Source organism: Anolis carolinensis, chromosome 2 (genome assembly GCF_035594765.1).
Source record: "Anolis carolinensis isolate JA03-04 chromosome 2, rAnoCar3.1.pri, whole genome shotgun sequence".
Lineage (NCBI taxonomy): Eukaryota > Metazoa > Chordata > Lepidosauria > Squamata > Dactyloidae > Anolis > Anolis carolinensis.
In genome coordinates this window covers 285,293,998-285,317,018 of record NC_085842.1, presented here as the reverse complement: position 1 = coordinate 285,317,018, position 23,021 = coordinate 285,293,998, and the positions used below count along the sequence as shown (strand labels likewise).

At 35.7% G+C, this 23,021-nt stretch overlaps 1 protein-coding gene across 7 annotated transcripts in view; it reads right to left on the bottom strand.

Annotated features, from left to right (window-relative positions):
- The window catches only part of ssbp2 (single stranded DNA binding protein 2), a 134,286-nt gene that overhangs the window by 51,520 nt on the left and 59,745 nt on the right, over nt 1–23,021 (bottom strand). For 3 of the 7 annotated variants that reach the window (XM_062972280.1, XM_062972281.1, XM_062972283.1), the window contains exon 5: nt 3,029–3,070. The exons of the other annotated variants lie outside the window; for them this stretch is intronic. In XM_062972280.1, the coding sequence (XP_062828350.1) occupies nt 3,029–3,070 (42 nt within the window). The remainder of the gene's footprint in view (nt 1–3,028; nt 3,071–23,021) is intronic. 7 annotated transcript variants of the gene reach the window in all.

Here is a 23,021-nt window from a genome sequence, read left to right as displayed (position 1 = left end):
TAAAAAACATTAACAGATAAGACAAAGCTGAGTAACAGCATGATTCAGTATTGCCTATCCCATTTGTCGTCAAAGCAACACATTTTCCTGAAGGTTTATACTCTGTGTCAGCAAAGGACACAAAAGAGGACTATCCAGAAAATATTCTTATAAGTACTTGTATAAGTAAATATCCTTTGCAGAGAGGAATGGGGACACCTGTGCAAAGCGTGAAACAATATGCGACATGATGAAGCCAACAAAAGGAAATGAAAAGTTAAGAGAGACATCCTTCACAGGCACAATATGCTGTATGATTTATGAAAAGTTTTAAATATCTTGGTACCATGAAGATGACCTATTTCCAGTCAGTAAGCTATTATTAATAACCTACAGGTTTCACAATGGAAAATTGAGAGAGTGAAAAAAAAGGTTTGTCTGTGCACTAACATGAAAATTTAAGATAATAAAATTCTGGTGGAAGAAACCTATGATGCTTTATATATGCTGTAAAGCATCTCACTAAAAACTAGATTATCATTTTCAAAAGTAATGTTCAATATTTTAATATTAACGTGTTATCAATAAATGTTTTAAGATACATTTTGCTGTAAAAATATAAAAATTGCCAAAGTTTCCACAAAAGCCATATTCTAAAAGTTTAAAAATGCAACTATATTAGCAGCTGTTGTGTTATTTTACAAAAGGGATAGTAAGCCTTTGTTTGCAAAAGAACTGTTATCATAGCCTTGTTATTCAAATAATACTGAATCATGGGTAACACTGTTATTTTAGACATACCTTCTAAGCTTTATAGATAGCATTTCTCAGCAATTGTTTTTCAAATTAATAATTTGGTTCCATAAAAACAAACTAATGGAATATTTTGGGGATGGCTTATTGTGGAAGCTAGTGTTTGTAAGTTCATAGAAATACTGGGAAGTTCCGCAACCAACTACTTGATCGTGATTTTATGACAGGATAAATAGAGGGAGAGTGAAAAAACCCTTTGCTGACATTAATTTTACCATTTGTGTTAAGATTGTTTTAAGACATGATTATTAATTTGTAACTACAACTGGACATAACCAGATTCTGTTTACTAAAAGCATTTGTACTGGGACACCATACATAATCATTCATTTTCTGTTTATTTTATTATGAAATGAAGTGTAAAAAAGCACAAATGATCCAAATACAGTAGAGTCTCACTTATCCAACATAAATGGGCCGGCAGAACGTTGGATAAGCGAATATGCTGGATAATAAGGAGGGATTAAGGAAAAGCCTATTAAACATCAAATTAAGTTATGATTTTGCAAATTAAGCACCAAAACATGTTATACAACAAATTTGACAGAAAAAGTAGTTCAATATGCAATAATGCTATGTAGCAATTACTGTATTTAAAAATTTAGCACCAAAATATCAGGATGTATTGAAACCATTGACTACAAAAACGCATTGGATAATCCAGAACATTGGATAAGCGAGTGTTGGATAAGTGAGACTCTACTGTAGCTTCAAAATTGGGAGAAGTATGAACCCATTTCAGTATTAAGAATGTTCGCTTCTGACACGATAAATTAAGAATGGGTCACTGAATTCTTCTTGCATCCATGCTGTTTTCAATCCAGTTTCAACTCCAGTTGAGTTATTTAGTAGCACAGTTCCAGTTAAAAAGGAACGGTTTTTAAAATATTTAAGGAAGAAGAGAGCAATGTAGGGGTAGGATTATTTTATTTCACATGCCCAGAAATATTGGGTCTTAATTGTAACCCTTCCCGCCCCAGGATTCCCAGCTCAGGACCTAGTGCATTCATATGAAATGTATGAATTAAAGCCTGTAAGCCATGGTTTGCCATCATATGTATCATGCTGCAATCAGCCAATTCTTATGATGAATTCATCCTACAGAGATGTGAAAGGTTATAATCAGTGATATACTAAGTGTATTTCATATCTGGGTTAGATTTTTTAAATATCACCATCCTTGGATAGAGGGTAGATCTACATGTCAATCAGTGTCCTTGACGGGCTTCAGGTCACCCTGATATTATTCATGTTTTGGAGATGTTGAATACTGAATATTAATTTGTTATATAATAGGCCATTCCCACTATGCTAACTGGTTCCTTTCTCTCTATTATTAACAATAAGCTTCTCTACCTTTCCCAAGTTGGGAATTGTGCTATACTACTGACTTTTTCAAATCACACTTACTGATAAGGTGGTAGTGGTAAGGATGCAAAAACTTCAAATTCTCCACCCTTAAATCAGTGACCAATTTTTGTAGATATACATTTTTGCAGTAGAATCCCCTCTAACTAACATTAAACTCTAACAAACAAAGCATTTGAAAAAAATGAGAAAAGTGTTCATGTAGGTTGAACGTGGAAAGAAATGAGAAATGTGCATGAGTGACAACTGAACTGAAGCGGTTGTAAGGTGTGATACCATGTTTTTGGACAGCCTTCCCCAACCTGACAGTTGGCAGATGTGTGGGACTCCCATTATGCACAGGCAACAATCCTATTATGGGCTTTTTAGTCCATAAGGGGAGAAAAGAGTGATTTCAACGAAGTCAGTTACAAACTATTCTCTTCTAGAATTTTAAAAATGGTAATCTCCATGCCATTTACTGGTAGTAGTAGTAGTAGTAGTTGTTGTTGTTGTTGTCGTCGTCATCATCATCATCATCATCATCATCATTATTTTCATATCCACCTCTCCCCATGGACCGAGGCAGTGAACAACAACGTATTGAAATACAGTAAAAATAATGGTTTAATCAATGAGTTAGTTCAGGATAACTTGCTGAATTAAAGAGTTTTTATTATTTATTAGTGTTTATACTAGTGAAATGGTTTTCGAATTTATAATGTTCAACATTATCAAATCAATTTTCAAACCTAGCATTTCTAGCTCTGGACTCCTGATATGGACTATTCTGCTCCTTATAGTAGGATTCTTCAAGGTTATAACACAATGATCATTTTCTGTCCACATGCTGCAATAATTATCACACTGCTGAGGTAGAAAAACTTACAACAGGAAGCTGCAATAGCCATTTCAAGTACAGTGCATGCATCTGTACAGATAAGAAACAGGAGTATTAGAATGCTTAGAATGTATTTCAGAAAAAAGGGATTTTAATGTCTTTTCAGCTGGCACCATTCATAAAGTGAGCAAAACAGATCAACAAGACTACTCCAAGACAGTAATACAGCAAAGAGAGAATTCACGTCTTCCATTATAAATTATCACCTACTTTATATAGATGTCAAAAGACAGAATCAGATACGATACCAGAAAAATATCCATATAATAAAAATGTATGCAGAAACCCCGTGGGAAGAACAAAAATAAGCTGAACCATATTCAGTATAAGATCTAGTATCTTCAAGTAGTTGGCCGATCAGGTAGCACAAAATCAATTATTTCTTTCATGCTGTTTAACCAGAGCTTAATTACTATAATTAACAAATGTAATTAAATTAATTAATGTTGTTAAAGTTACTATAATCCATGATTTGATCATGGATCAAGTAGTGCTGATTTTAATCTAAAAGCTCTATATGCTTCAGAACCTTGCAACCTAAGGGGATTCCATTTTCTGCCACAGTGACCACACCAGTTTAAGCACATAAGAAAATTTCCAAACCATAACTCAGCTGACAAAGCCACATAACGAAGCACCAAGTGACGGTTTTTGTTCTGAATAAAGTGGTATCACCTTTGAGATGCCGACGAACTATTCTAGACAGATTGCGATGAAAACATGGAAACATAACTGTTGATCACTCTAGAGCTTAGATACTAGCAATTGTAAACCAGACAAAAGTGTTAGTTTGAAATATGCAACTAACAAGGGATTTGTTTTAGCTCCTTCTTCTAAAGCAAGGGTGGACAAACTGCTGCCCACAGACCACACCTGGTCCTTGGAACTAAGTGTAGCTCCTGAAGTCCTCTCAAGCCCCCTAGACCTTATAAATTGCGGGGGTGGCTTTTCACCCCTCACTGGTTCAAATCACTACAAAAGGCAGCAGCTTTGCTCCCTAATCCAGTCCCACAAGCAGACATGTATGTGTGTGTGTGTGTGGGGGGGGGGGGAGGAAGATAATTGGGATTCGGAAGAGCGCATTGAATTTTGCTGTGATTCTGAACTTTTTTTTAAGCAAAAACACCCAGATTTATTTTAAGGGGATCTGGAGGGAGACTATCTGAACACTGTTTATAGCTTTCTGGAATGACACTAAAACTTAATTTATAGAGAAACAGGATAGCAGTATTTCAATATTAAGATGATATTACCAGTGTAAGATAGTGAACAGTGATAAAGTATTTCACTTTTACTGAAATATCACAGAGGTCTAGTTCACATAACTAAATTCATCCACAAGTGTAAATGAGGATAAGTGAATTTAGTATCTCATTACAGTATTACAATTGTCAAATTCATAGTAATGATATGTTAAACTACTAAAGACTCTTAGAATGAGAACTAAAAATGAGTAAGAGTTACACTTTAAAAAAATACAATCATTCCATAGGTAACACCTCATCTCCCTCAATTCCTTCTGACAGTGACACTGTTTTTGTCTTCAAACTACAACACTCATAGTAACTTCTTTTTGCCAAGTTATCTCTATATGTCATAGTTGCTGAAAAATATAATCTAATTTACAACAGACACTGACTGTGGTTGCTGAAAGCACTTTGCTTTATTCTTTATGAGCCTAGATTCCATTTAATGCTACTTGATCATGATAGAGTTAAGTTTTTTCCTGTATCTTTGGAAAAAAATTAAATAAGAATTCATGATTAAATATAAATGCCACACATGTTTAGAAATTGAAACATACTTAGAAGTTTTACCTGCTCTTATCCATAGACTACCTCATCTATTTACAAACTTAGAATCACAGAATCAAAAATAAAAATAATTAAAGTACTGTACTCTTATCTATAGATCTCAAAATTAAACTGAATAGTTCAGAAAGTAGAATGTGATAGTTGTGTTACTTTGTGCTTCAAAGAATGGGAATTCATAGATAAATACCTTCACCTCAAGGTACAAGGAGTGATATCATATCACAAACAGGCTGTTTGGGAGGTTGTGGGTGGGATTTTTTGGGGGGATGTTGAGCTTTTAATGTAATTTGAGTTGTATTTAATTGCATTTTAACTGCATTTTAACTTTATATTCATGACACAGATATTTCTTTTTTTAATTTTTGTATTGGCCTTGTTTTAAGTTTTCATTGGTTTATGTCATGTAATTGTTAGCCACCTTGAGTCTCTATTGGGAGAAAGGCTGGATAGAAATAAAGAAGATGACAATGATAATAATACATAAAAACACTGCCATTTCTAGGCTGCGTACAAGTAGCTTTCAGATTATGGGAACATTGCTAAATTCTGTAAAATTTTGACTCTGCACATAAATACCTCTTGTATATTATCTTGTGTGGTCAGTACATAGCTGCCTATGTTTCCCCTTCAATGGGATAATTGCCTTCTCAGGCACTCAGAGGCAATCACTCCCTTTAAAAAGAAGTGGTGATTCCCTGTGGGGGAAAATGCCAGGGTAACTAAAAGTGCTAAAATGAAATCATCCATGAAGTCTTTTGGAAATTATCATAGTTTGGCACTTATCTTCCAAGAAATATACTTTGGGAAATTCAAATCTTCTAAATGTTTCCGCATAGAATTTCTGGATATATAAGTCCACTGAAGTATGCTATTCCCATCCTTTCCCTGACTAAATAGAAGAGGTTAAGACAGAACATGTATGTTAGGCAGCTATCACACACCAGAGTATGTTGTAAAACTATACTACAATGCAAATCAAGTAAGTTTTCTTCCACAGTTGATTCACAACCGTAAGTATTTCAAAGACAAAATAGGGTTGTTTCATATTTTGAAATTACATCAAAAATATCAAGGTCCAAGTGGAAATGAATCCGAGAAAACATTTATCAATTTCAATAAGCACTGAGGTCCAAACTCTTGGTTCTCAAAAGGTTGCTTGATTTTCCTGACTAGAAAGTCAAGGCTTTATTATTAAAGACAAGACTAAACAGCACTTTTTGATTGGTGTTTTCTAATGGAATTTGAAGATACATACATGAGCTTTCCTATTAATAGGTTGAGCAATATTTAAACAAAGCAGCATGCAGATGATGTAATGCTAACTAAATTAGTTAAGATTTAATCAGAAATAGAAATGACCACAGATGATTTGCATAACTTTAAAGTAGATAATAAAGACCCTGAGATAAGTCAAAGCCTTCCTTTATCTTGATTGAGTCACGTGTAAAGTGTAAAGATATATTGTTGAATACTAAAGTTAGTACTGTCCATGTCATCATAGTTCCCATTTCTACGAATACAGTAGTTATAAAAGCTGGACCATGGGGAAAAACTGATAAGAGAGCCAACTGATTTGAAATGTGGTGCTAGAGAAACATTCTATAGACACCATGGACTGCTAAAAAGACAAACAGGTTGTAGAACACATCAAGCCTGAGCCCTGACCAAATGCTAGTAAGACTAAACTGGAACTGTCATACTTTGGACCAGGGGTTCCCTAACTTTTTAAACAGGGGGCCAGTTCACGATCCTTAGGACCGTTGGAGGGCCGGACTATAGTTGGCCACCGAGAAATATTAATAACAACAACAACAACAACAACAACAACAACAACAAAAAGAGGGTTGGAAGAGACCCTTTGGGCCATTGAGTCCAATCCCCTTCTGCCTTTGTGCACCGAAAGCACAAGCAAAGCACCCCTGACAGATGGCCACCCAGCCTCAATGTTAATAATAATAATAATAATAATAATAATAATAATAATAATAAAGAGGGTTGGAAGAGACCCCTTGGGCCATTTAGTCCAACCCCCATCTGCCTCTGTGCACCAAAAGCACAAGCAAAGCATCCCTGACAGATGGCCACCCAGCCTCAATGTTAATAATAATAATAATAATAATAATAATAATAATAATAATAATAATAATAATAATAATGGTTATAAGAGAAGAATAGACCCCTTGGGTCATTTAGCCCAACCCCCTTCTGCCCTTGTGTCGTGGGGGCCGGATAAATGGCTTCGATGGGCCGCATCCGGCCCCCGGGCCTTAGTTTGGGGACCCCTGCTTTGGACATTTCATGAGAAGTCACAAGACAGTAGAAAATACAATAATGCTTAGTAAAGTGTAAGGCCTTAAGAAATACGAAGACCACATTACAGGAGGATAAACTTGCTCAAGAAAGTCACAGCCCAGAGTCTGGAAGACATGAGCAGGGTTATTGTTAGCAGAGTGACTTGGAACTCTTTCATTCGTAAGAATGCTATCAAGTAAAGTCAACTTGAGGGCAGTTAATGACAATACTTCCCCGAACCCAGCATGGTCATGGGTCATAAAGTTGAAGAAGGTTAAAGGCAATAAATTGGAAATGTAATGTGAACTGCTCATAGAAGAAATACTACTGTGCCCATGAAAACTGGATACTAACAACCCAACACAATTCTAAGTAAAGATATGGCAAAGGAAATTCATTAGGTAAGATACAAAGCAAGGTTAATATTACTAAGAAAATCTCATTTGATATGTATAGTGAAATAGTGATGGATTTTGATATTATTCTACCTGTGTTTACAATAAAAATATATTTTTAAAAAGGTAGGATGCAAAGCCTGGAGCACCAGTTTATAAATGCTCAGTATGGAGCTCTCTGTCTTTATATAACAATACAAAACAAAGCAGGCAAAGGGCATTACTAGAAGACCACAACTGCATAAATGCTTAGGACTGCAATCTTCAAATTCAGTACATAAAACTGAATAAATAAATTGTTTTTTTGGGGCATCATCCAATTAAACATACTTTGATTTAAATATGTATCTTTTATTGAAATACATTTTAATGTGTGTATTTATGGAATTTTAAAAAAATGTTTGTGTTTTAATTATGCTGTAACATATTAAACGTACTTTGAATGCCTAGCATCTTTAATTATGAGAAATTCAAGGTGCTTTCTCTGAAAAAATCCAGACACTCCTCAGGAATATCATCACATTCCCAAATGAAGAAACACAGGGGAGAAACACAGGGCAGAAGACAAAATTGTAAGTGTGAACTACAATCACTTTGCGGATTCTTATCTGTATAAGATACAAAGATGTGGTTCAGTGATTTTCTAGGTATTACATAAACAAAAAATAGACTGCTCTTTACTGTATTTGCTTAACATGTAATGTTCAACCTAACTGTATATAAACAAGCCTATTAATCTATTTCTGCAAACTTCCGGAAGCTTACTAGTAAGATAGATTCTGGTTTTGTTATTGGCTAGTATGAGTTATCATAATTAACAAAATAAAAATGAATATTAACCTGATTATAAATATAGCTAGACTTCATGAAAGACAGCTCTCCAAATTATTTCATGTTGCAATATTAAGAGCTAGATTGTGAATTTGCAGCCAAGTATTTTCAAAACTTCTTTGTCTAATCAATTAAAATGTTTTTTTTGGGTGTCTTTAAAGAAAGACAAATATTTCCTTTAAAAATATTTAAAATACTTAAGAGACCACTGGATTTTGACAAACTTTGGTAGGTTTCAGAATGGTTCTTGAGCCAGAAATTAATTAACCAAATTATATGTTTGTGGTAAGATCAGTCCATGTGAAACTCCAAAGTGGAAGAGATCATAGTGCTGAGAAACTTCCCCCATCCACAAACATCTAGAGCTAACAAAAAAAAATGAACATGATGTGCAATTAAATATGTGTGATGTTATTTTATATTACATTACAGATGTTACATGAAGGTACTCAATAGTACTAGTGTCTGTACAAAAGGCCAAGCACATATTTTTCCAATCACAATTTAAAGACCTAGGCACCAACGATTTATACATAAATTGAGCACAGTTTTATGATACAAAATAAAGTTATTGATATGCTCCATATGGAATAAATGAAATTCTGGTCTCAATGCATTAGTTTACAAACTTTTCCTGTTTTCTTCACCAGTGACACTCCATTTTCAGAAAATGGGATTTGCTAAATGCCAAACGCAAGTTAAGCTTCTGTTAAACCAGTGTTAACATTTATTATAGTTTAGCTCAGTACACAGTCACTATTTGACTGAATCTGTAAAAAAATATCAACAGTATGACAGAACCAGAGTCAGTTTCATGAACCTGTACTCCAATTTTCTTACCTGCAGAACTTGTCTTTTACTTCAGAGATACCAGAGAATTCTCAAAGTGCAGTTGAAAACCATTATTTTGTCAGTCATGGAAGTTAAAGCACCTTGGCCTGATGACTGGAAACATTTCCATTCTACCTCTCTTTTAATCTTGGCTGTCAGCCTAACATAACAAACTAGATTCTGAGGTCAGCCAAGGAAAAAGTAAAATGCCAGTCTTGAACTAATATCTCCTTTATTGACGAAAAGACAGGATTTTAAAAGAAAGATACAGTATCAAATTAACTGCGATGTGAAAGTTAAAACAGAAAGATACAAAAGTGAATAAAACAAGCAAAGACTGAAAGCTGTGGATGAGTGATTTTTAAAAAAGTTTATTGTCCAGAATATATTTTACATATTGCCTTTCCAACTGAAGCAGCAAATGTTTTGCACATACTAATGTTTTCTCTTTTTAATTGTTGGTCTTGGCTGAGGCTAGGGTTACAACAGGAAATAAAAATTACATTAGTCAGGAAGGAAGCTAATGAGTTTTCCCTCCCTGAAATGCCATTAGACACTTCCCGAAGAAAGGGGAAGCACATTAGTAGAGTGATGATGGGACATAAGGAATCAACAGAAGAATGTGGCACTTGATTAAAATTGTGAAAACTTGTGTTAGCAATGATAGCTAACCCATCATTACATGATTCCTTATACTCTTCTCAAGTGCTCAGCTGCTAATGCTTTACTTTTCTTACATAATGTGTCCTATGGATAGCATTGCTACATTAACTGTTAGATTAATATTTCTGGTTTATTTTTAAATTGCTGTATCATAACTTTCATGTTTGAAACTGGGTTTTCAGATATTGACAAGTGAAGAATTTACTTTCTCATTGGTAGTTCTTAATAAAAAATAAACAACAGATTAGTGAATTACATCACGTATGTTGCTAGTTATTTCCACTCACTGTACCTACCCTTTGCATCTCTGCTCACACCCCGTTCCTTAACCCCATAGGATTCTCAGATCTAATTGTTTCCTGGCTAGAATAATGGTATGATGATCATTCTGAGGGATCATATATCATTAAAAATGTATTAATAAATGTTGTGTGATTAGTCTCAGGTATCACATAGCATCACTTTAACATAGCACATTCCTCCTCAAAATGCACACTTGTAACCATTATGCATGAAGGTAATGGCTATGTAACTCACAAAGAACCCAAAATTTGTCAGGCTTCGCTCTGCACTAACAAGGTACTGCAATGAGGGGAAGAGGGCCTTTTTAAAGTGACAATTATCATTTTATTACTGTCAGAAGCAAAAAAATTCTGAGTTTTGATTTTTAAAGGAACAGAACTGAGGCATGTAACATTCAATATGATTCAGTATCTTGTAAGTAGATATAAACCACATTCATTTTTTAATTCTATAAGCAGAGTGAATAATATTGACAGCAGAATTTCAGAAATGTCCACAGCGTGGAAGGAATTAGCAATATAAGAATAAGCAACCCAATGTAAGGTGAGTTAATTAAGAAATGAGATACTTGAACAATAAGAACCCACATATTTCTCAATTAAGTACTAATCAATGTTTCTTTGTGTAATCCTTGTGGGAAAAGATAAAAGAATTATTCCTTCAATATAGATAATTTTAAAATATAAGAGTAAAAACTCTCTTATTCCCAGGATATTTTGCAATGGTTGTTACTATTTAAAAATGGTAATAACCTTTAACAGCTTTGGGATGCAGAATCCACTGTGTGAGTTGACGTTATTTGACTTTCTGCAAGAGGTAGTATGTCTCAGATTTCCACAAATTTCCCCTTTAAAATGCAATTGTGTGAACTTTTTCTCATACCAAATAATGCATTCTATGAAACCTGAACAAAATCTTCCCATAGCGTACTTGGTGCTACACAGGTAATGTGAATATGAGAATATATTGCATGAGCAGTAGTCTATATATGGCTATATGGATCCTAATGAACTAGAAGTGAAAATAAATTCAAAGTGAAAAATAAAAGTGAATTTATGCCTCTGAAAAGATTCAAAATTCTAAAATTCAATCACTGTGCTGAGCTGCTGGGACTGAACTGCCAATGACAAAGTTGGCATATTTAGAACTGACCTCCTTGAAGCCACAAGGGATGAAGCACCTGACATAAAATAAAAAATAGATACACCTCCCATCAATCAGTCAAGTGCGTAAATTAAAACGGTGCAGTGACTGGGCTGAGAAGTAACAGAGTAGAAGATGGAGAACGCAACAGGAAGCTATCATGGGGAATCAGGATCATTCGATCACTTGAAGTTGACTGGAACTGTATGTTTGCTGAACCACTTGGCAGAAAGTATTCCATCTCCTGAGACAGCAACTTTCTGTATAAAAGAACAATATTTTCACATCAAGATGGATAGAGTATAAGTTAGCACTTGTGGCCACAAGTATCTTGCAAGTAGCAAAAGAAAGCAAGCCAAGGGAAAGTGGGCAATATTACGGCTTCCAGTCAGAGGAGAGAATGAGATCTTTGATGGAAGAACTGAACCAGGAGAATCCTTTTGGACCTGAAAAGAACAGTGCAGATATCAGAAAGGCCCAGGGATGAGCTGCACTTCTTCCATGCAGGCTAGCTTCCATACACATGGCTCCCGTAAAGCAACCTATCTAGGAGAACAGGCAATTCTCAAATGATTTTTGCCCCCCCCCCACCAAAAAACCCCCACTATTGGAATGGAAATGGTCCCAATTTGTCACCCACACAGCTGTTTTTGTGGAGTCTGACGGAATATAAGTACAGTATAGGTACAAGACCCCCATGAATATCTGAAAGCATGGATAAGTGAACTCTAGATTTGACTATACTTGGAACAGAGGAATACTATAGAATTGCACTGGAGGACCTATAGCTCTTCTGTAAAGACACAAAATAAAAGCCTGATCTGGCATCCCTAGCACTGGACCTGGCTCACATGATGTAGAAGACTCACTCAGCCACTTCATAGGTAGCAGGGAGTCTACTGTCCAGTCATGGTGAAGATGGCATCAGGCAAAGCGCCAAAATGAAAGTACGTGGCATGTTGTGTCTGGGGACAACAGTGATATGGGGGAGGGAATGACAGGGGACTGCCTCAAACCACGGGACGTGGGCTAGCAGTGAAGACAGTTGTGGCTAGTTCTAGTTAGAAACCAGTGTCTTCAGTGTCCTAAGTTGGGGGAAAGTCCAAATCCTGACCCTTCCCCTGATTTAGCTTAACCCAGGGCACGGCCATGTTAAGGCAGTCTTACCCTGGATTAAGCAGATCAGCCTTATGCCGTGTTTAGTAACTGTGGGGCAGATCCAGCTGCACACTGACCTTTGGAGGGCATAAGAATGGATAAGGGGGTCATACGATATTTACCGTCCTCCTTGACTATTTTCCCAATGTTGACACTGCTAAAAAAAAGAAGAACATGGAGAAAGAAGTTTGGGAGGTGTAAAAAGCCTGGAGAGGCTTTGTGTACTGAAGTATGCTTGTATTCATGCCAGTTACCTGATGTGATATGTAGAAGGATTGTATTTGTCTACTCTGATGAAAGCATCATTGAGTTGAACAGAAACCTTCATAGGTAAGGATCATGTCCTTCATTAATTTTCTTTGTTAGATATATATAAAATTCTGACAATTTTAACAGGATTTTCAGACAGCATGGGGATTAAGGGAAAAGAGATTACTATTTTCAAGGACATCTTCTGTACTGCATTTCAAATGCTTCATAAAGCATAAATAGAGACATTTATGTAGCACTAAATCATTGCTTCATGTTCTAATGAAACAGCAAAAAAATTTAAAATCTAAGACATGATGGATCACTGCAAATCTTTCAAGTTTAGCCTATGTAACCAGGTATGTTCTAGGTTAAGGGTTCTTTATTATTTTAGAAGCCACAGTTTGTATAACTACAAAAATTAAACATTAAATACTGATTTTGCTAAGAATGGGAAATTTAATACAAATTTTTAGTAAGGATGAAAGTTTTTAAAGCAACAACAACAACAGTGAATTAGATACAATGTATCTAACTCTTAGCTAGTACTAAGAGTCAATAGACTATTTTGAACAGCATGTGGTGAAATCTGAAGATGAAGCCAGCAGCAATCAGTGGATCCCAAATCACTGGAGAAGAAAAATTGTTTTTAACTTTGAACTTTAAAGTGCTGAATCTTTTGAAAACAGTATTGAAGACCTAGGCTAGGTCCTTTAAAATTTAGACTAGAGCATGAGGCCTCGGTGGCCCACTGGCATGCTGAAGCAAGACAGCAAAATATTGGAAATGGGAGAATTCAGCAGGGCTATTTTGTACAAGTAAAAGCATATAAGACATCATATCTGTAAGAAACTGCTTCTGGTCATAAGCTCTGCATAAAAATATCATGACAAAAACAAATCTGAACACTAAACTATTATTATTATTTCTTTATTATTTACAAAATTTTACCCCGCCTTTCTCACCCGAGGGGACTCAAGGCAGCTTACAACAACCGGCAAAATTCAATGCCAAACAAATCAATAAAATCAACAACACATTTAAAACCATTAACAATAATCAATAAAAATACATTATACAACCATTAAAAACATATAATTACTTAATTCCATTCCATTAATTCCATTAAACTAAACAAAAGAAATATCCTAAACAGATATCTTTTTACTATTTTGTCTACCCCAAAGCAACCATAATGCTACTGTTCTAAATAATTAATTTTCCTTAGGTTGATGTTGATCATCTGATTTTTTTTTTCCTGGCACTACTTTCATTCCTTCTATATGATCAAGGTCTTTAAGGCACAACAGTTATCGAAGGACTAAAACACAAATTAGTTTACTTCATGAGTGTTTAAAGAAACCAAAACCTTCAACTGTTCCGTAAGTGACAATAAACATCCCTTGGTAGTCCAATAGTTATCTTACTAGTGGCAGAATCCAATAGCACTAGTCTGATAATGGAACTGTTTTCTTCAGCAAAATGTCTATTGGGTTCATGGCTGTACTCCCTACCAGCCCTGCCATTCCCTCACACCTTCTTTTGGAGAATGACAAAACCCTCCACAGATGGCAGTTTGGATGGCTGCAAAAGGCAGGAGAAGAGCGAACAGCCAGGTCACCAGAAGGTATCTACTAATGTGACATTTGATTTAGGTCTAATTATTCCTAACATATTGAACAATGGCAAACAACTATAGCTATTAATCCTAAAGACAGAGTACTGGGTATAAAATATCCTTATAAAAAAGAAAGTATACATGTGCAAACCTATAACTCTACATCAGTTACACTTCTTGTGATTTTGCATTAGGTGAAGAACACATACAGACGCATCAGAGGTGCCAATGCTTAGTGGCAGCGCATCTCTGGCTCTTACTAGTCTGTGTAAATAATCTTTAGCCAGATGGACCATAATTTCACTTAATGCAAACACAGCACAATAAGCAGCTCTTTTCATCCTTAAGTAGTTACCCACAGAGATTTTAAATGCCACCTCTGGATGGTAATATAATTTTTGTGCCTTGCTGTTGCTTGGGAGAATCATCAATCATCATTAATGTTCTTTCAGTTTCAACTGCTCTGGATGATGAGTGGCTATTTCTTTGAGTACTCAAACATTCCTGACATTGCTTATCAATCTCAGTTGCCCTTGAGAGCATGTCTCCTATTGGTTGCTAAATACACGGCTCTGTAAGAATGCACAAAATTTAGATGCCCCAAAAAGTTAAATTTGTGTACATCATGCAATCTATATGTGAAGTCAGATAATCTCAAACATCTCCTAATTTGGTGGAAAGCAATCCAGTTTTTTACTGGGTGCATTAACTGATAAACCAACAGAATTTTTTTTAATACTTACAGTAAATTCTGATTTCTCTTCAGGTCATATTTTTACTTATATCATATTTATATTTATGTCAAAACTTTGAAAATGTACTTTTGGGAACTCAACTTTTCAAAATCTTTCAAATTGTGTGTTCATTATTATATATGAATAAAAAGTTAATTTGGCATGCCCTGGCTCCTCAAAATGGAGTTTCTGTTTGTCAGTTTTCTGTAGTTGCATGCCATATTTCCTTCAAATTTGATGATGGTTCAATGTACAGAAATTGTGTTTCATGTACAAAATTATTAAAATACTATATATAAAATTACCTTCAGGCTATGCATATAAGATGTAAATGAAACATAAATGAATGTCATGCTTAGACTTGGCTCCGAACTCTAAGATATGTACATATAATGCAAACATAAGTATTCCATGATTTTAAAAAACCCAACACGCCTATGTCCAAGGATTTCTAATAAGGGATCCTCAACCTGCACTATTTTCCACGCTTCAGATCTTAAGTAATAGGACAATCAGAGAACAAGACCTGCTGATGATCTTAGGTTCTTTGATCTCCTGGAAACAGCTAATGGCTGGCTTCTGGGAAACAAATAGAAGAATAAACAGCAAATGTGTATGGAGTTGTAAATTGACCTGCAGTAAAAATGCTGCTTCAGCATATTTATGTTCATGTCAGGCAAGAAACTGAGATAATTACTTCCATCTCTGAAGCGCCATACTAATTAGGAGATAAAATGATAATTTTAAGGGCCATGTATATTAGTTTAATAAAAAAAACCAGGAGTGTTTCAAAAGAGAGCTTCATTAAAGATGAGCTATATTAATTTTCAACAAGCAGCATCATGCTACTTTGTTGATATGTATGAAAAACTAGCATCCTAAAGAAGCAAATCATCATGAAGTACAATATATTACCTGCTACTAGGGTTTTTTTGGGGGGGGGGGAGGAGGGGGGGATGAATACCTAGAAAAGTATCCAGAGCTTGGATTTGCAAAAATTTGTTCTATCAAGAGAGTACTTTAGAGAAATATTTTACTAGGAGTATATTTTTCCTATTAGTGGAACTAACAGAGTTTAGTAATTGTTCTGCATGTAACCTTGTTATCAGTAGCATTCTAAAACAAAAGACAACCACAACATTAAAATGCATACAATTGTTTAGATAACAAAATGTTTATTTTACTGAATTATTAGAAAGATTATTGGAAAATAATACAAATGTGACAGATCCTTTATCCAGGCTGGTCCTGCAGTCCCAATGCTTGGGGTGCTATCTTTCCCCTTTCCCCTTCATATCCCTATGGAAATCTAATACTCAGGCTCCCAGGTGTCCACTATCCTGGGTGCATTGATCAGTGGGTGCAGTTTAGCAATATGTGACCTGGTTCTCCAAATCAATTCTTATGAAAAAAAATTTGTAAAATGTAATTGCTTTCTCACATTAATATGCTTTTTCATTTTCACTTTTTCTAGTATTCTGAAGGAGTTACGATCTGTTAATAAATAAAAATATAGATAATAAAAAGTGCCTCTGCCACATTTACCAAGATCTGATTAAGGAATCTCTGCTCGTTGAATGGTCTTTAAGAATTAATTGATTCAAAAGCTGCTGGAGTGCACATAGTAGCCCAACAGGGCAGGAATGAAGTCCAATATTTGGAAACATTTAAGAGTTTTATTGGTTTATTATTTACACAGCAATCAACACTCCAACTGATCTTTCTATGTAATTGCTGTTCTTTTGTGCATTTTAGTCAACTCTGACTTATGGCAATCCTATCATAAAGTTTTCCTGGCAAAGTAAAATAAGTTGAATGTCTGCCAAGAAATCTTGTCTTATAGCCTTAAGCCGTCCATGTTCTCCAGAATACCCAAGTTTGTTAATATTCTGGTCTCCACAGCATACTGTCTGTCCTTTGCAAAGACTGCAGCAGAACTAGGTTTCACTTTCTCAAACCATCCCATTATAGTCAATATTCGGTTCCTGCTTTCTGACCCTGAACCAAACAGAATTGATAGATTATATATGACAGCCAGCCCATTTATACTTCAGATTGCGGTTTTTCACCTGGGAATCCGGGTGAAGACTGGCAAAACTGTTTTCTAACAGATATATACTCTATGTACTATAAACTATGGGCAAGATATAAATGTAATTAAAAAAAATAAAAATGCCTATTTATAAGTAATAAAATTCACAGTATGCAATCCCTGACAAGCGTCCCACTTGAGCAATGCCAATAACAGACTCAAATCAGTAAAACAGGAACTATGTAAGATTTGTTTAAAAAATTAAACCAAAATAAAAGACAAAGTGTAAGAAGAGAGAATTTACCCATGGAAATAAGCCTTAAAACTATCAAGTAGATCTACTAATGAGACATGATCCTGACAATTTCTCTCTAAAGTGCTTCTGAGGATTTCCATTTCTCTTTGTGGTGAGCTTTTGCTATTCTCGGATCCAGCTCTTAAAAAAAACAGCACACTCACCTACTTCTCCACTGTCTATTTGGTCATGTGCCTGTTGTGACTCAGCAAGAGCCTCAGAGTGACTCTGATGGGGATTATGGGATTCAGGTTCAAGATGATGAGATTCAGGTTCAAGATGACTCTAATGGGAATTATGGGATTCAGGTTCAGAGTGTTCCTGCTGTGGCAGATGAGGAGCAGGGAGGCTTTCCCATGGCAGGGAATGGTGTTAATGATTCTGAAGATGAAGCTAGCCAGGTGCAAAGGGAGGACAGCTCCCAGTCTGTTAGTATGCAGACAGACGCTAATGCTAACGAGCTGTCTGGCCTTGATGAAACAGAATCTTTGGATCGAGCTGGCTGTTTGGAATTCAGGATTCGCAGGAGTGCTAGAACAGCAAACAAGAGGGAGGTCAGAGGCTAAAGAAATGTGTTCATGCTGTACAAAGGGTATTAAAAGAGTGTGCTGAGAGAGAAATATTTGCCAAAGCAACTTCTCATTTGAGTCAAGAAGCCAGCTCTTGCTTTCCTGGATTATCTTGCAGCCTTGGTGTATCCATGTTCATGCTTTGAGGAGTTTCTGATTTTTGACTTCTATCAAAGCAGGTTCTTTACTTTCCTTTACATACTCTGCCAGGGCCTTGATGTGTGCCACTTTGTGGTGGTGGTGGTGGTGGTGACTTAACTGGTCCAAGGACACTGAGAACTATCCTGGCAGTAGTGTAACTACCGGCAGGTCCAACCAAGCCAGAGCGGACTCAGTTGAGGAGTGGAACTAAAAGCACCTAACCCACTAGCATTATGGAGAAGCAAACCAAAACGAAGTCTATACTGGCTCCGTCGTCGCCCAGGATAAAAAGGACCGCGGTGGATGCTGCTGATTCTGGATATCCATCAACAAGTGGGCTACAGAATCAAAATACAAATGAACAGACACAGAAGTGGCAGAAATATACAATGCCAGAAAACTGCACAAATTATTATTATTATTATTATTATTATTATTTATATTGTTGATACCATATTGTTTTGTTGGCCCCCCTTTTCCACTGTAATGCCTCATGGGCCTTGTAGTCCTGCTCCCAGTGCCACCGTGGCTGATGAAGATGAAAACATGGGGGTTTTGCCGGCTCAGCAAGAGTCAGAATTTTTCCAGATGCCTGATGTTGATGTTTTTGCCCAAGAACCCATTAAAACAGACCTTGAGCAGTTCTCACCCCCTTTTGTTAGGAGACAGTCCTATGCTGCGGGCAGGGGAGAGAAGGAGCAGGTTCGGAGGAGTTTGAGACTTGCAGCTAAACAAGACACTGATTAGCCATGTTCCCCTGGGAAAATCTAGGGAGTCTCACATCTGGAGAGAGCTGGGTTTCGTTTCCTGTTCCCTAGGGAAAGGGAACGTTGGACACCTGCTTTGCAGGAAAACGAGACCTAGTTAAATGTGCCTGGCACGGTAGGTTCCGTGCGGAGTCAACAGAGCAGCTTCAGGAGTGATTTCGTGTTTCTAGCCTTGTGTGGACTTCGCAAAGTCCGCAATCCCAGTCTCCTTGCTTTGCCTATTCAAGTATTCAAGAATTGCCTTGCCTTGTTCCTAGTCACGGACCTTGTTCCTAGAATCAAGTTTTGTTTCCAGCCTTGTTGTGGATTTACCTTGGACCTTGAAAGACCCTGGACATTTCCCCACACTATTGCTTGGCAATAGTGTGTGTTTCGGTTTGTTGGATTCTACTTTGAACTCTAATGTCATTTATTGGACAAAACATTTCTGGACTATATTTGACCTCATCTGATAGGTCTGCTTCTGGACCATATTTTCTACTTGTTTTTATTATTCTTATATATTTCCTTAATAAAGATATTATATAGTTATTGGCCTCTGTGTTCGGTTCTTAGTGCTCCGTTGCCTTGGGCGTGACATCCACTTACAGAGCTTGTTTACTGTTTTTTTTTTAAATATGTTAAATATTTAAAAAAATTACCCTACCGATGTTCCGATGTGCTTTAGAGTGAACAATCCCGCCAGATACTCAGATTGTTTACAATGTCTTATTGCACATTATCACTACTTTTCATTTTATAGATTGTCAGTGTTTAATAAGACCATCCCTTTGCCCTTTCCTGATCACATTTATACTTTTATGAGCCCCATTCAGAGTTCTGCACAAGTTTCTTTCTCTGCACAGGTATTTTATGTCTAAGTTTTTAAAGCATTTGATGTGCTTTATGTCATTTTATATTTATTTTGTCATATTGTTTTAATTCATAGATTGTGTTTTAAGCTATGAAGATGTTGTGCTCGTCCCCATGTAAGCTGTCCCGAGTCCCTTTGGGGAGATGGAGGCGGGATATAAAATAAAGTTGTTGTTATTGTTGTTGTTATTATTATTATTGATACCTCAATTAATGTAATTTTATTGGTATCTATTTTTATTTTTGCAATTTACCAGTAGCTGCTGCATTTCCCACCCTTAGCTTATACTCAAGTCAATAAGTTTTCCCAGTTTTTTGTGGTAAAATTAGGTGCCTTGGCTTATATTCAGGTCGGGTTATACTTGAGTATATATGGGTATACCTCACCTTTCTCAATCCCAAAGGGGACTCAAGGTGGCAAATAAAAATTGTAATTGTAATATAGCATCAACACAAAATTAAGTACAATGTATAAGATAAATATAAGGAAATATCTGCTAAGTACATTTAGTAGTACAGCTTTTAAAATCACTAGTAAAGTTTTATGTCCTTCAATTTGAACATCATACTAAATTACAGTTTGTGCTAACCATAATTTAAGATTCCAAATGCAAAGGAATAACATGGTTTAGCTTGCAAAGACTTACACAGGTTCTATATAATTCTTCAGTTTTCCTGTTTTAGGCAAAAGCTCACAAACAATGTCATATGCTTGTGCAACTAATACCAAAATAACAAGTAAGGGCAGGATGCAGTGTTATTCTACTGACAAAACTGCTTCTGTCAGCCTTCATAACCAGATTCTTCACAGCAAGTATTGGTCATCATAAGGGAGAAGGGATGGGGAAGCAAAATCTCATCACACTAATGAACACTAACTAGCATAATGCTGGATTTAGTCTTTCATCTAGCTATGCATATATAGCAGTCTATCAAAGGGTTTGTTTTGTAGATTAATCAATACATTACTGAGGTGTGTTTTTAAAAATCAAATTCTGGAACATCCTTTCTCACATCCCAAATCTGTCCTTTCTCCCCCTACAACTACTGTAAGCAGTCTTTGTACAGGACAGACATTACAGGACAGAAAGGCAACTGAGTTCCATGTTGGGTATGCTACCAATAATCACCATGACCTGCTTTAATTGTATATCTGTCCTGCAGTACCATCTCTGTAGAAATCATGCAGCAACAGGTATAAGCTAAGGTAGGGATGTCATGCAAAACTCAGCAGAACCTATGGATTCCAACTCTGACGGCCACTAAACAGAAATGTTAGTTGATTATTATTATTATTATTATTATTATTATCAAAATAAGCATCAAGTTTGCTTGGTCACAGTTTGGTGTGATGGCTGAATTAAGCTGAAGAAATTTGTAGCATACAATGCTTGTAAGACCAATACACTCTTTAAAAGGGGGGATTCCACTAGGTGGCAATATCTTCCTTAATGTCAAAGAAGGTGGGCTTATTTTGACCCACATTATTTAACTGAACCAAACCATCCAGGAATTATATATACAGTAGAGTCTCACTTATCCAACACTCGCTTATCCAACGTTCTGGATTATCCAACACATTTTTGTAGTCAATGTTTTCAATACATTGTGATATTTTGGTGCTAAATTTGTAAATACAGTCATTACTACATAGCATTACTGCGTATTGAACTACTTTTTCTGCCAAATTTGTTGTATAACTTAATTTGTAAAATCATAACCTAATTTAATGTTTAATAGGCTTTTCCTTAATCTCTCCTTATTATCCAACATATTTGCTTATCCAACGTTCTGCTGGCCCGTTTACGTTGGATAAGCGAGACTCTACTGTATATATATGTATGAATCTCAAATGCTATGTTGACAAATGGAAAGAAAATGTATTCCACTGTTTGATACTAATAGATGAATGCTTTCTGTTATATCAAGAAGACACCCGGTGCAATTTAGAAAATCCCAGAAAACATAGAACAGAAAACTGCTGAGTTATTACAACAAAGAATATTGACAATACTATTTAGTCCCCCAAAGAGTACATTTAGAAACCAAGTAACTGGAAATGAATGCTGAACTAATTCTATGGTTCATCAAACATATGCAGCAATATGTTAATTCTAGTAGAGTTTCAGGCAATGAATCCGAATGCCTGGTAGGTCAAGATTAAACATTAGAGTTCTAGCACTGCCTGAAGTAGAAATTGTTTTCTGAAGCAGGACTGAGTGTCAATGTCTCTTTCATGTGCATGGTGCCCTATTTTAGTAACATATGATCAATTTAAAGGTTGCTTTTCTATACAATAAACTGAAATTTCTGTACATATTTTCTTATTTTAGAAAAGTTTCTCATGGTTTGTGAAACCACATGAAATTGTGTAATTTAATTGTTTTTAACTAGAATCCAAAGCTCAAGCAATCAAGACGTGGTTAATGCAAGGAATATAATTATAATAAAAGAATTCTGAGCACCAGATTTCATTGTGAATATCAGAACTCAATGAAGCTCAGATTCCTTCCATGCAAAAGACTTTTCCTGGTTTTCCCAATATTTTTTTATTTCATCAGTATAGTTTTGTTGCTATAATTATTACAGATTTTGAAGTCAAAGAGTCTTTGTTGAACAGAAGCACCTTCAGATGTACTAGAAGATTCTTATCCATTTTCTGTTCACCCAAATATATAGTAACAAAATTATGTTCCTTTGCCTGAACACCAGTTCTCATATGGTTAAAATAAAACATACATTATTAATATAATTATTTAAAAATCAAGAAAATTTAATTGATATGCTCCAACAATTCCAATTCATCTGCAGCTGTCAATATTTTTACATTATCTTTCTATAGCTAACATGAATTCATTTGTCTAATACATTCAGTTATACTATCATAATGCATATGCACCTTGGCCTTAAGCCATGTGGGAGTACAAAATACCAATTACTACATGTATTGGAATCCACTCATCATGTCACAGGGCATCGGCTCCCCTTACCAAAAACTAAGCTTGGAACTTATAAGTTCCAACGAGTTCAAATTTCCACTCCCATCACTAAAACATCTGGTCTTGTATTCAAAGACTCCCAGTCACAGTTCCACCTAGGATGGATGTTAATGGATCTTTTTAAATCTTTTTAAAATGCTTCCAAATTTGTAAAGAGTAATGAATATGGGAATAAGAAGAAGAATTAAAAACCCTTCAGAAAAAGTACCCATGGAAAACAAAGGGAAACAAATTTCATGTAATGAAAGTTAGTGCTTCATGACCATCTTGTGTGGGGCAACTGACTTTTTAAAAA